The sequence below is a fragment of the Trichophyton benhamiae genome (genome assembly GCF_000151125.1).
Source record: "Trichophyton benhamiae CBS 112371 chromosome Unknown contig01989.5, whole genome shotgun sequence".
In the NCBI taxonomy this organism is placed as follows: Eukaryota; Fungi; Ascomycota; class Eurotiomycetes; order Onygenales; family Arthrodermataceae; genus Trichophyton; species Trichophyton benhamiae.
Window position 1 is genome coordinate 1,768,365 of NW_003315112.1, and position 13,760 is coordinate 1,782,124.

The following is a 13,760-nucleotide window of genomic DNA, read 5'->3' on the forward strand; positions in this document are numbered from 1 at the left end:
CGAATAATTATATCATGTTGCCAACCAGCCCGGCCGAGGTGGCTGCGGCCCAGGAAGCTGGTCGCAAGGCCACGATCGAGATATGGACGCTCTTCGCCATCGGCTTCACGGCGACGATGCTGAGGATCTATGCACGCATACACGCCGTCGGCGTCAGGAACCTGCGGCCAGACGACTTTCTGGTGCTTGTAGCTTTGGTTAGTTGAGGCTGGCGGCCGTCTGTTTTGTGGCTGTCTGCGTGGTGGTGACGGGGTGACGTCCGTCCCCGGTCGATAGCAGGAACAAAAGAAGCGCTGACCATCCATGTTGCTCTCCTGCAGGTCTTGTATGCAGCACAGTCGACGCTGGGCTACCATGTCGGCACCAAGGCCCACGGCCTGGCCAACAACTTCAAGCTGGACTCGGAGCGGGCTGCCCTGCCGGTCAACAGCATCGAGTACGAATTCAGGTGAGTCGGTTTTGATTGGAAGTGGAACGGCGGAGAGACACAAGACAGGCAGACAGACAGACAGACAGGGGGACTGACGGGCGAGTAACTAATGTAGGGTCACCGGGTCGAAGATTCAGCTGGCCGGCTGGACGACGTACACCTGGCTCATCTCGATGCTCAAGTTCTCGATGCTGGCGTTCTATATCAGGCTGACCGAGGGCGTTGGTGGAACGTACCGCATGCAGATTTTCATCGGCTTTGGCCTCGTCGCGGGCACCTGTATGGCCTCGCTGCTCACCATCTTCCTCTCCTGCAGGCCCCTCCACAAGTACTGGCAGATATATCCAAACCCAGGCAGTGCGTTATTTTGCTCCATTACTACCTTGCTATTATGCATATACATATATAGCTAATGCCGGTCTTTAGATGCATGCCAGCCTGCGGTATCCAAGCCGGTTGTCTGGGTCTCGTTCGCCGCCAACATTATTACTGACATCTATCTGATACTGATTCCCCTACCCATGCTGTGGCGCTCAACCCTGCGGACGATCAAGAAGATAGCAGCCAGCATTGTGCTCGGTGCAGGTATCTTTGTCCTTGTCTGCGCATGTCTTAAGAGCATCTTCGTTCTTGTAGTAAGTACTTACTGGATATATACCCCTATATATATACAAAATTTATTACACAAGTGTACTAACAAGGTAAGAACCCTGTGCATGGCGCACAACTTGCTGGCGCATGGGGAGTACGAGAGGCCTTCGTCGCTGTCATGGTGACCAACTTGCCCATGATCTTCCCTCTTATCCGTGCTATGCTCTCTCCATGGTTTTCCAAGCTCTTTTCAACCCAGAAGAAATCCAGCTACAAAACCCCGGGGCTCCAGACCATCGGCGGCACCCCCCACGGAGGCAACTCGTCCTACAACAACAACAACAATAACCGGAGTAAGGGCCGTCGACAGCCCCAGAGTGACATCACGACCAGCTTCACCCTCAATGGCAGCGATGAACGTATAATGCACGACGACGTCAAGATGCAGGACCTCAAGACCTTCAACTCAATAGACAACGAACCCCAGGAACCCCTACCAGCCAGAGGCATTATGATCTCCAACTCCGTCGAGATCATGCATGAGGATAGAGGCAGTTTACACGATGAAGAGCAGCAGCGTGTAGAGAATGTCCGTGAAGTCTGGTAGTTTACTTTCTTACGGGTTCTTTAAATGAGGCATGACGTTGATGTTCACCAAAAACAAAAAGAGAGAGGAGCATTTCCCCCTTTTCCTTCTACCTTCTATTCTTATCTTATAATTACCTGGTGGCTTTGTCAAGGGCGTCGAGACGGCAGAGAATATCAACTATACGATATCGACCATGGAAACGTGGCTACGACGACTACGAGATTATGGCTCGACTTAACAGCCAGTCTTGGAAGTCGACTTGGCCCAAACCGCCCAACTTGACCTGCCACCTTTTTTTTTTTGCTCTTTTACCTACCGTTTTGGTCCTTAGAGTGGTTAATCCATGATACCCATTCCATTATTATCTTTATATTATGATTTCTTTTTGACATGCTTGTCGGTTTCCCCCTCTTCACCCGCCCTAGTTCGAGCTTTTTGCATGTTTCCCCCACTATATACGGAGTACGAGCGGAGGTCTCTGAGCATTTCGAATTCTTCTTCGTTGATACCATTTCTTTTTTGCCTTTCTTTCTTCTTGGACATGTCTGTTGTATTATGGAGTACTCCGTACACATGCATAGTTTATATCTATCCGTTCTGGAATGATACTTGTACCAATACCTGAATTAATAAAGCGATATCGCATCTATTATAGGACAAAAAAAAAAAGTCACCATTTGGTGATCAGAATTGGCATTCACAAGCTTTTAGGTAGCCGAGGAATGTGAGGTGGCTGGTGGAATTAGCCCGCGATGGGAAATTAACCCGGCCGGTAGTTATGACACTAATCTACAGAAAATCTCAAGGCGTTTGGATGTACCAAAAGGCTGCCCAGTTAGTGCGCCTTAGCACGGCACATATTAACACATACGGTGCAACGTGGGACGGGACGCACACCTGAGCAAATCGCACTACCAACGTCAAATTGGTTGCCAGATATTATTAGTTTGCCTTCTTCTCGAAAGAGGGCGAGAAACGGCGACCAAGATTATGTACAGAGTACGGACACTCCGTAACTAACACCGGATCGTCGCCATCCACTTGCGGATGAACAGGATCTTCTCCTGACCTCCGAAGGTTCGCTGTGGCATCATAGCACTGAACGTCTCGCATAAACTCTGATGCAGGCTTTTTCTGATACATAATAATGTGCCGTGGGCCCAATTCGTCACCTAACAGCAGGACTTTTATGCCCAAATGCTCCGTTTTCTAGTCGTTTATCTTGCGTTTTATGCATACTTGTTGGTCACGGTAAGCACACGAGCTGGCTTGAAATGGCACCTTGATGGCTATCTATCAGGTTAGCTCGGTGTTTGGAGCATGGCGACGGTACGTATCATCATCCCGGCCGCCCAGGTGGTTCTCAGGCATTAGCCTGATGATGAACCGCCGAAGAACGAAAAAGCGGCGCACACACCTCCATGCTAGAGCAGCGAGCGGAGTAAAAGCGTTCATACATCACCGAGATGAAACCACGTTACACCTGCAAATCCGATCAGCAGATGAACAGAAATGATTATACATACTTACTCCATAGACTCCAGGAGCCTCAACCTCTTTGCCTTCTTCGTCACTCCACTGACTGCCAAGAAAGGGACAGAACAGCCACGTTGAATAATAACCCCCTGATGTCCCATTGTTTTTCGACTGGCTGGGGAGAGAGGCTGGACGCCTCTCGGATACAGGCCCAATTTAAGATGCTACAAACGCCCCTCTCGAGAGATAGTGATCTGACCAGGTTGACGCTGGATTATCTCGCTAGGGTCGGAGTACTCCGTCGCTCAGTCATGGCTTATCGGGCGACAATAATATGCGAGCTCACCTCTCGAGAAACAGCTTCTCCATCCTGTTGCAGGGGCGTGACCTCGTGGAAGCAGTGAATCCACCCCGGAATGCGGCCTGTCTCCTTGCTCTATGCTGCCCATCTTCTTGGTATATCCTGACATTGTTGCTCCATAGATTGCTGTCTAGCCATGCCCTGGATCCGAATCCCGAAAACATGGGAGGTCCACCGATGCATATAGACTGGATCTCAAGATTCCAAGGAGAACGGCTACGGACTTTCAGCCCGGACAGTCCTAGTGCGCGCCAGCACAGTTAGAGCGTCTCCTCGCGCCTCATATGACCTCTGTTTTATTCTCTTCGGGACAAGAGGACCGCTTTCCGAGAGCCATGACCATCGCAAGTTAAGAACAGCTTTGCCACCCTGAAGAAGCGAGATCTGAAGAAGCGAGTCTGCGGATCCTTGTCGGCAACTAAGCATAATGCAACGCTGTGCCTGTTGCTGTGTGGTGAGTGTTGTTTTTCTTTTTGGCCCCCCTATTCTGACAACGGAGTATGAACGATCTGCCCAGTTCACGAACGGATGGCCGCCCCATCCGGATAACCCACTAAAACACCTGACAGACACTTTGCTTGACGGGCAAACTCCGCTCCGATCAGCAATACCTGTACACTATTGTCTCTTGATACCCATCTCAGGTTCTAGCGTGGCTTCTGGTTGGATGACCCGAAGATCCGACGCCACGATGGCGGCAAAGCGTAGATCGGATCTGACGGCGTTGAGATCTCATAGTTGCCCGATCTCTTTTGTTGTCTCACTCCATTTTTATTTCTCTCCCTTCTGGTGTACGGAGTAAAGTGCAGTCTTTAAAAAGCTTTTCTCCCATGGCCGAGCGATGCACGTGATCCCAAGCTCACCCACCTGCACCTGCAGGCCAGGGCATCGCTGGGTGGGAGAACATGGAATGGACTGTCTATTTGTTGATAAGCACATGGTATTATTGTGTCATGCTTATACGAGCTATATTGACGATCTCACAATGGTGACATTGGTGATGGTTTTGATATACAGAATGACGCCGGCGATGTATCGAACAATGTACTCCGTGCACCCACTGGAGCTGTCTTTATTGGCTGAAATTTAATAAACCTTGTGAATTACCATTGGTCTTAAAACTTAAATTAAGCCAATACAGTAGCTTAAATTCAACCAATGATATATTTTAAATTCATACCCACTTTTAAGCTTTCCATCGACTTTTTCAGCCTCAACGTTCAACTTCTCATCTTTCGTTCTCTCTCTTTTGTAAAATTTGAGCCCTTTCAGCCCATTGTCTATGTTATGTTTTAGCATCGTGAAGCACTTTGCTTCTCCTACATGTACTTGTCGCTAGATAACCCAAAATTAACCACATAGCTATCTATTGCGGCCATCCCATAGAACGACTGGCGCGTACCTTGATTTCTCCACTCCCGCAGTCTCCACGATGGATCCAGACGGTAGTGGTGTCGGCTACAGAGCTCTCCTCTTTCCGTCAAGGGAGGAGCCTTGCTTGACAGAATAGAGAGCAATGAAAAGCGGAGAAATATTACCGAAAACTTAGCTTTATAGGTTTCCCCAGGGAACCGTTACTCTTCTTCCCTTACGAATCTAGGAACACCTACCTCACGGCGAACCTTTTAAGACAACGTCCATACCCCAACTAACAAGTCTTGTCCATCATATCTTCGGGAAAGACTTTTAAAGGGAAGCTCGGTGTCTTATGCGAGATTGTAAATAACCATCCCGGTCTCCAGTCACAATAAGCGAAAGTATCGGGCAGAACTTACTGAGGAAAACCTGGAGCCCTCTAAACATTGCATCGAACTAAATGTACATGATATTATAGTTAAATTAACCATGAAGGGGACCCACCGTCCAACTTGCTCTTGGTCTATGGGAAGGAACCAAAGTGCCCTTGCTTACTGTCCTTAGCGCATAACCCACTCCATAAGCCGACCGCCGGCCATCTCCGCGTTAATTTGTGGCCAATGAACCCCGGAGAAAGAGGTTGTTTAATGGGCCAGGTACGGAGGAAAAGTTGATATACTAGAGGGTTTGGCGGATAAACACATGTGTTCTATCTCAGGAATACCATGTCGTGATTGAAGAGGCGGGGAATAGTTACATCACCAACAGGCGATTATCCTTCTAGACTACAAACTCCACATATCCTCTACCGCCTGTTGGGTATACCCAATACGATACTAATGCTAGCAACCTATATCCATGCTCTTTCATTGCATGTGTACTCGGCATCTGCCTAGTAAACTGCCGATTCATTCCCATGGAACAAAATCAACAAAAGAGGAGCTTGGTATCTACATACAGTAATCCTTACTTCAATAACGTTCCAGCACGGATATTGGAGGAGTAGCGGCAAAAAATACCCTTCCTGGCTGCAAATAATGTGCCATCCCAACCCTACTCCGAATATCCCTGGCTGCCTTGGACCTGCCATTTATACTCTCCAGAGCGCCGCAGTCTCTCTGGATAGAGAACCTTGATTTAGATCCTCACCTCAACCCTTGCCCATGAGAGGCTACTCTTGACCAACATATACGAGATGATATGTTCGATCCTCACCATGTTAATGCTAGTCAGGTAGATGGCCTTGTACGCCACAGCGGTTGAATGAAGGTTTCAACAAGAGGTGGGGGGAGGGGCAACCAGAGCCAGTCCACTCAATATAATGCCAACGGGGCACATATAAGCTGCCATAATTCAGGTACGTTTACACTTCTGTTACCATACTTGATCTACTAAGTGGTAAAATGAGTAAGTAGAGTAGTTTTGGTTCTACTAAGTTGAGAGATACATCTTCAAGCTCACCCGGCCTGTTTATTTGGTTCCACCTCATATCCATTCTCTATCCTGCTTATAATGAATGAAGTGAGGGCGATTGATGCTCACAGGATTGATGTTTTAGTATTGGCCATCTTAAAGACTTGATATGTATAATTGGTATCGGAGTAACGGCAGGCGGCAATAGATAGTTGATGAAACTGTGATATTGATCTTCAGTCAAAACAAGGTATTTGTATATACAACACTCTTCTTCAACGGCAACATTTCGTTTCTTTAGGTACTACTTTTGAAATGAGACTGTATCTATATGATGAATATCATTCGTACACAGGAATTAAGAGGTCGGTTGGCTACAGTTCTGTGACACACATAGACTTCTTTCTGGGCTTTTCGGGCTGTCTCACTTTCCTCATAGCAAAAATCTTCAAGTCCTTAGATAGGAGTTTTATAGTTAGAGCATCAATCTATGGCTTTTATCTTTAATAAGCAGCTTGTTACCCCGCGAGTTCGTGTTTCGCGTCAACAACTTGATGGTCTAGCCGATTTAAGGTTTCAGGACAGCATTCCGATTCCGCAGAGCCGCGCGCTTAAGATTGAGCCTCATGCTCGCCAAAGGATAATTGCTCTTCTTCGTGCTAGCTATTTTGTCTATCATTAATATACTGCAGAAATTCAACTCTGAAAGGTTGATAAAGAGAATTACTCCTTAATGTGAGTAGCAAGGCAAATAATTGTTTGCATATTAACCAGGTATCGAGCATAAGGCGTTCCCGGGGTTAGCTACTTGTTGGATGAAGTATCCATGTGCTATTCGAAGCGTGGGTCTTTGTATACACAGGGATGATAGAATAGCAGCTCAGTACTCCGTAGATGGAGCCGGAGTACCGAGTACAGGAGGGGGGTTCAGTGTTTTGTCCCTAATCTTCCTGTTGATAAAAAAATAAGGGAATGATACAAACTATCGCTGGCAACGACATACGATCGTACAGCACTCATCAATCGACTAAGCACGGAGTACGGAATATGGTAACAAGATTAAGGCAATTTATATTTTCCTTCTAGCTATGATCACTGCGACTGCAGTTGCCCGAGATAGAAGCATCACCCTTACTCCGTATCTTGCCCACGGAACCCCAACCGCGACGATTTATGCACCATTGTGTCAGACACATAATCTGACCGAATACTTCGATTATCCGAAGCCACCAGGCGCATCGGTATCAGCCATATGGTTGCATGCCACCAAGCTTCTCAAGCCCTGCAGCTCGACTGCTACCTCTAGAATTCGTGGTTGCCCCTTTCTTAAGCCCTCTGGCTGATGCAGTCTCCCTACTTCCATTCCCGCGTCTGTACGGAGTACTACCCGCCTACTCCTCATACGGAAGCTCGGCGTTTGTCTGGTGGAAATCATAGCTCTGCGGCCTTTTCACTCGCTGAACAGCGTCCCATTGGCTGGTTCAAGGCAAAGCGTTCGTTTTGTAGTGGCGCAACATGGCTGAATGAAAGCATTATCTATGGTGGGTGCTATGCCGAAGCCGACCAAACGTCTGGCTCCAGCGTTTTGGACGGGCCAACGGTAACAGCAAACCCTACAGCCATGCCAGGTGCAAGAGCAAGCACTACGAACGCCATTCCACCGACTGGGCGCCCAGAGGCCAATGGTGCTCTTGATCGGGATAGGATCTGCTCTCTGTGGAAAGCTGCCTATGCCTAGGTAGTCTTGGCCTTCATAAGCTCGATGGTGTAGCTGGGTATCACAACAGCAAAACTTTGGTTTCCTGGGGGGCTGAAAAGGGGTTGGTTCCGTTGTTATCTGTTCGTCTGTAGTTGAGTTTCTTCTCCATCCTGGTTCTCCAGCTGTTCTGATGGGAATAGGGGTAAAACATAATCACACCCTTTCAACACATCCTCCTAATGGAACGCCAATTTCCGAGCACTCTTATCAAAGCCCTACTAACGCCCCATGTTGTTTGACTATCTTCAGTCGCTGATATTCGACGAGGCTGAAGTCGAGATAAGCAGTGATTACGTAAGATAATCACAAAGATAAGAGCCGATAAGCTTATCGCTTGTCGCGAGATAGAAAAAGACGAAGAATGAGGAGTCGAAAAGTGGCGCTGAGGCAGAATAGCAATTTGAGCACCTGAGGAGGACCAGGAGAGTCATATATTATACATATATACGCTGCGCGTAGCTAGAGAGCAAGTCACAACATGTCCGAACAGCAAGGTGCCCAGATCGTTTCGCATGGGCGCGGAGGTAGGGGTTTTGCTCCTGTATACCCACCTTTCATCTCTTGAAACCAGCTAACTAGAGATTCCTACTTGCGATTCATATAGGCCAGGGAAATATCACTGCTGATTCTACAAAGTTGGTTTATACCTACGCGAATGCGACATGTTTCAGTCAATCAAACCTTTCTAATGTGGGATATAGATATGTTGATGCAGAAATTGTCCGGGAGGGCGTTGAAGGAGACCAAGGGGATGGCGCATATTCTGCGGGGGTATGATATGGATCATTCAAGTATTATGCCGTGGGAACATTACTGATTTCTGGGTTTTTGCAGCGTGGAGGAGCAGGGAATATAGGATCACCCAATATACCTCCATCTCGCGGCCAACCACATGACGCAGATGTTATTCCCCCCACTGCAATGAGGCAGCCTTCTGCCACTGAATATTATATTGGGGTATGTTGTGTGCATTACTCTAATTTATGTGGTTTTGGGGACTAACAGATGTATAGAGGGGGGGTCAAGGGAACGTACACAGTGAAATGTCTAAGGAAGCGGAGAAGCCAAGGGCAACAGAGGAGCTATCGGGCGATAAGAAATCTAATGAGGGGTTTGTGGATAAAGTGAAGCAGATGGTTTTCGGTCGGAAGGAATAGTTAGGTAATAGCTACTGTATCATGTTGATTTCCTTGGAAGTATATTGGTCAATGAAACTCTTTACTCACTAATATTTCAAGCCCTAGTTTTGTATATTGATAGTAGGTAATTAGAGACTAGACTAGGCTGTTAAGAATGAAATGGTAAATGAGACTTTATAGTAAAGTGCAGCAAATACGCAACGCAACACAAGGCAACATAGATAGTAAGGTAGAGAGGTAGGATAGAGTAAAGGTAAGGGTAACTAAAGGTAAAAGGTAGGATATATAGAGAGATAAAGAGATATTCGAGTATCCGAACGTAGGCGAATAGGTTATCTATCGAACAGGTGGAAAGAAGTTGTGAGAATATAGAAGGTGGAGATAACATATGAGATTTGCCCGGGTATAAAATAAGTAGGTAAACAAATTCTGGTCTGGCTAGTACTCAATGATTGATATCAAAGAGTTAAGGAGGCGAGGAGAAGTAGGTGGATGGGTATATATGGAATACGGAATATAGATAGGTAAGTAGGTAGAGTAGAGTAGGGTAAAAGGGAGAAATGTCAAAAAACTGGAGAACGCTGTGGATATATCAAACTGCAGCCGAGCAAGGCAAGAGAGAGGACGAAACTGGTTTGAGGAAAGAAGAGGGAGAAAATTGGGGTATGAGAACAAAGGAGATTAATAAAATAAATAAAATATTAAAACAGATGTAGGAAAAGAAAGAGAGACAAGGAATCAGGCAGACAGATAGACAGGCGTGAGCAAGCTCTTTTGTGTTCTTTTTGGGTAGTCAATCATCACATTTGATGGCGTAAGATTGTTGGCTTCATGGATCAGTTGGCGCGGGAAGATTCCATGTTCTTGGTCAACTCAGCGACGCGGGCCTTGATGCGTGCAGCGCGCATTTCAATTGCTAATATTTGTTAGTAGGAGCATAGTATATGTAAACAGGGGTGTCAAGGAAAAGTGACTTACTCTCTTGCTGGCTAGCTTGCTTTGGCGCAGAGGCAGGAGATGCGGGAGCGGCAGCAGGGGCAGGAACAGCGGCCGGGGAAGCGGATACGGCAGCATCAGGGACAGCGGCGCGCTGGGCGGCATTCTTGCGGATCTGAGCCCAGCGGTCTAGAGCAGGAACTTCGGGCTCGGGCTCTGGCTCGGTCTGTGGCTGCTTTTGTGGCTGCTGCTCAGGGGTAGCAGGGGCGGGGACCTCCTTTTCGGGCTGGACGTTGAATGTTTTCGACTCTGTCTGGACGGGGGCTGGAGCAGGAACTGGAGCGGCCTTTGGCTCTGATTCAACTGGAGAAGGAGTCTCGACGGGGACACAAGCGGGCTGGTCGACTATGGGGCTCTGGTGGGAGAACGAGGAGAAAGCGACTGCATCTGATTTCTTGTCATCGGGAGAAATGGGTGAGACGGGAGCGGACTCTTCTCCTGCGATTGGACGCTCGGCCTCTGGCGGAGGAGGCGAGACGCGAGGTTCCTTGGCTGGTGCGGGAGCTTGTGCGGCAGGAGCTGGGGCAGGAGTAGCCTTGACCGGCTTGCGCTCTACAACAGCGACTGGCTTGGACTTTTGGCCATCTTCTTGGTGTTTCTTCATGCCAAAGCCGGATAGACGGCGGGTATGCGGGATTCTTGAAGAAGATGCAGGAGAGGAGTTAGCTGAACGCTGTTGGGATTGGGACTGAGCGGTTCGGCTCTCGAGAGCGGCACGGGCAGCAGCTACAGCGGACTCCTTTTCGGTGTGGTCGGCCTTGGAACCGCCAAACATGCCCTTCAGGCCGGTATTGCCTGCTTTCTTCTTCACTTTCTTGTCATCTGCCGCGGGCTCCTCTTTCGTTGGCGCTGGGGATTCAACGCGGGCTGGAGTTGGGGCGGGAGAGGTCGTTGCTGGAGTGGAAGAAGCTGCCGGAGCAGTAACAGCAGCAGCAGCGGCGGCGGCGGCAGCGGCAGCAGCAGGGGGTGTTGGAGGTGTAGGCTTGTCAAAGTTGATATTGCTTGCCGGACCGGGGATAGGAGACTCGGTCTTTGGCGGAGTGTCTGGGGTAGGAGAAGTAGTGGTAGACCTAGGCAGACGTTCGCGGATAGAGGGTATATCGCGGCTGGAAGTAGTGCTTTCATGCTTTGGTGGTACCTCTGGCTTGTTCTGATCCGTAGACGACCTCGATCTGGATCCCATATCAAGACTTGAGGCAGGCTTTCCAGTTCCGGCAAGGGAGTTTTCCAGATATGCGTTGCGAATGTTGTTCTTGTCGTAGTTGCTTGCCCAGCGCATAGCCTGGGACATTTCTGATATCATTGCTGGCTGCAGTGTGTGGACCGAGTTAGTCTTGGAAGTCTGGTTCATTTCTGTCTTTGCGCGCTCCTTGTTTGCCTCTTCGAGTTCCTGTTCTCTTCGCTTTCGCTGGAGGGCGGCGGCAGCAGCCTGGATTCGCGCATGCTGGTCTGGTCCTATACTAGCTTTGCTTGATGGACCGGTGCCGCTGTTGTTGTTGTACTGTTCTCCGATAAGGCCACCCTTCTTTATGCTAGTCTTGCTTCTGCCGAGTCGGCCCTTTCGAGTCTTGAAGCCAAAGAAAGTCTTCTTCTCGGCGATGTAGGCACCGGCTTCTGGTTCAGGGGCAGCTCCCTTGATCTGTTCTTCAAGAATAAGCCATTTCCCGCCTGGGATGACGGTTTCGAGCAAGGCGCATCGACCGAAGACGGCCTTTCGGACGGCTGATTCTTCGCCTGACAAGCTGCTCACCCAAACCCACCAGAAGGAGTCGTCGAGGTCGAGGGTGGAGATGCTGGCGAGCTCACCGGGATCGAGCATGGAGCCATCATCAAATCCGCGTTTGTGCGATTGAGATGATTGCCCACGCACAGCCTGGAGTGGAGGGAGGATCTTGTCTGGAGGCAGCAGGAGTGTAGTCGGTGACTTGACTCCGTTCTCCTCTGAGAAGCCCGAGGAGAGGAAGTCTGCCCAAGACGGGGTGGTAGGTCGACCAAAGTCAGCGGTGCGAGACTCAGGGGCGGATCTGAGTCCCATTGGCGTACTGCTAGCTTTCTTGGAACTGTCATCTAGATCGTCTTCGATGGCACCACCGAAACCGATATCCTCAAAGCGAGACCATGAGGCATCCTGTAGGCTGGTCGATGCCTTGACAGTGGATACTTCCGACTGATTTGTAGTGGCAATGCAGCATAGGACACGCTTGCACTCCTCTGTCAGCGCGTCCTGGGGATCCTCGTAGCTGGAAAACTGCTGCAGGGCATGGTCACTGGCGCGGTACTCAAAGTTCTTTGCGCGGCGCAGGAGGGCAAACGGAGTGGGAGAGACGACATCGACTAGCATGACGACCTTGGTAGTGGATGTCTGGAGCAAAGAGGGCGTCTCTGGAGGGTACTCTGTGGCGCGGACCAGGTTCTGCAGCGATAGGGGGAGGGTCGAAATTCCGTTGGTACCTCGTAGGGAATCCGGCGACTGGGATCTCAGGTATGCAAAGAATAGATGACTCGTAGCATCGGCGGCACTACAAAGTCAGTCATTTTGTCCTTTTGAGTAGGATACATATAGCTTATAGTATCGAAAAGGGGGGCGAGGGGTATCTACCTATTCCATGTCTTGTAGCTGGCCTCGAAGCCCTTGCCGGTGTCTGCATGTTCAAAGGCCCACCATCCAGCGTATCTGGACAGCTTTCTGCCTCCGAGGCCGTTGGATTTTCCGTGGGCTGCAATGGCGGCCATGAGATCGAAGAAGGCAAAGATGATCTTTGTGCGGGCATCCGAGTCAACGCTGAGCGGAATGAAGGTCGAGAAAGCGTCTCTGGCAAATTGGGCATCTTGAGATAATCCATCATTAGCATTTCCTTTCCGTTCACGAGCATGTATGTCATGGATATGAAGAGCAGCACACCATTCTCGCCGACTTTGAAGAGCTCGTAGGCCTCCCAAGTAACTACTCCACCGGGCAATCTAGCCCAGCACCACTTCATCACACTACAGAGCACCTAACGCGCGTCATCCCATCAGCGAATCGTTCCCAATTGTCTTATTATAAGATCGTCTACCATCACTTTGAATAAAACGAAAGAAAAAAAAAAGAACACGTACCATTGGCTCCGAGAGACGCAGTTCCTGGGCGAGCTGGCTCCCCTGCAGCGGTCCTGGCCTGTCCGTCCGCTCTGGCGGGGGGCTAAAGAAATTGCGGATAAACGACTTTGCAGCAGACGGGTCGGACGTCGGTCTGAACGGGAGGAGTAGAAAGGGAATATCGAGGGCTGCCAATGGACATTGTGTGGTCAGTACAAGCTGGTTCATACAAACGCATTATCTAGATAAAGAGAACGGGGAGAGGAGAGATAGATACCCCTATCTTTGAGCTCAGAGGTGCATCCGAGCAGCAGGTCGACGACCTCCTCCGGCTCGACCTCTGTCCTGAGCCATGCGTCGGTCCATTTGGGCTTCTCTGGCTCAAGCGGGAGCCCGTTGAGCCTGCCAGACTTCTTCGAAGGGTCCTTGGAGCGGAAGACGCGCGAAAAGAAAGGCATCCTGCATGCCGTAGCGGTAGTAAAACTCCTAGGGGGGAGGAGGGGGGGACCCTGTTCGGAACGAGAGAAATTGGCGGGTAAACAAAAAGCACGACGGCGAAACAAACGAGCGTA

General features: G+C 49.4%; 2 protein-coding genes across 2 annotated transcripts; one reads left to right on the forward strand and one right to left on the reverse strand.

Moving 5' to 3' along the window:
- Positions 1 to 14: 14 nt before the first annotated feature.
- On the forward strand, positions 15 to 1,628 carry ARB_05320 (uncharacterized protein; the record flags this gene model as incomplete). The annotated part of the gene is made up of 5 exons (XM_003016980.1): positions 15 to 197; positions 321 to 448; positions 546 to 787; positions 857 to 1,065; positions 1,137 to 1,628. 5 exons carry the CDS (start codon positions 15 to 17, stop codon positions 1,626 to 1,628), a joined length of 1,254 nt encoding a protein of 417 aa, XP_003017026.1.
- Positions 1,629 to 10,030: 8,402 nt separating this feature from the next.
- On the reverse strand, positions 10,031 to 13,646 carry ARB_05321 (morphogenesis protein (Msb1), putative; the record flags this gene model as incomplete). The annotated part of the gene is made up of 4 exons (XM_003016981.1): positions 10,031 to 12,629; positions 12,710 to 13,071; positions 13,210 to 13,251; positions 13,419 to 13,646. The coding sequence occupies 4 exons, from the start codon at positions 13,644 to 13,646 to the stop codon at positions 10,031 to 10,033; spliced, it is 3,231 nt and encodes a 1,076-aa protein (XP_003017027.1).
- Positions 13,647 to 13,760: the final 114 nt, after the last annotated feature.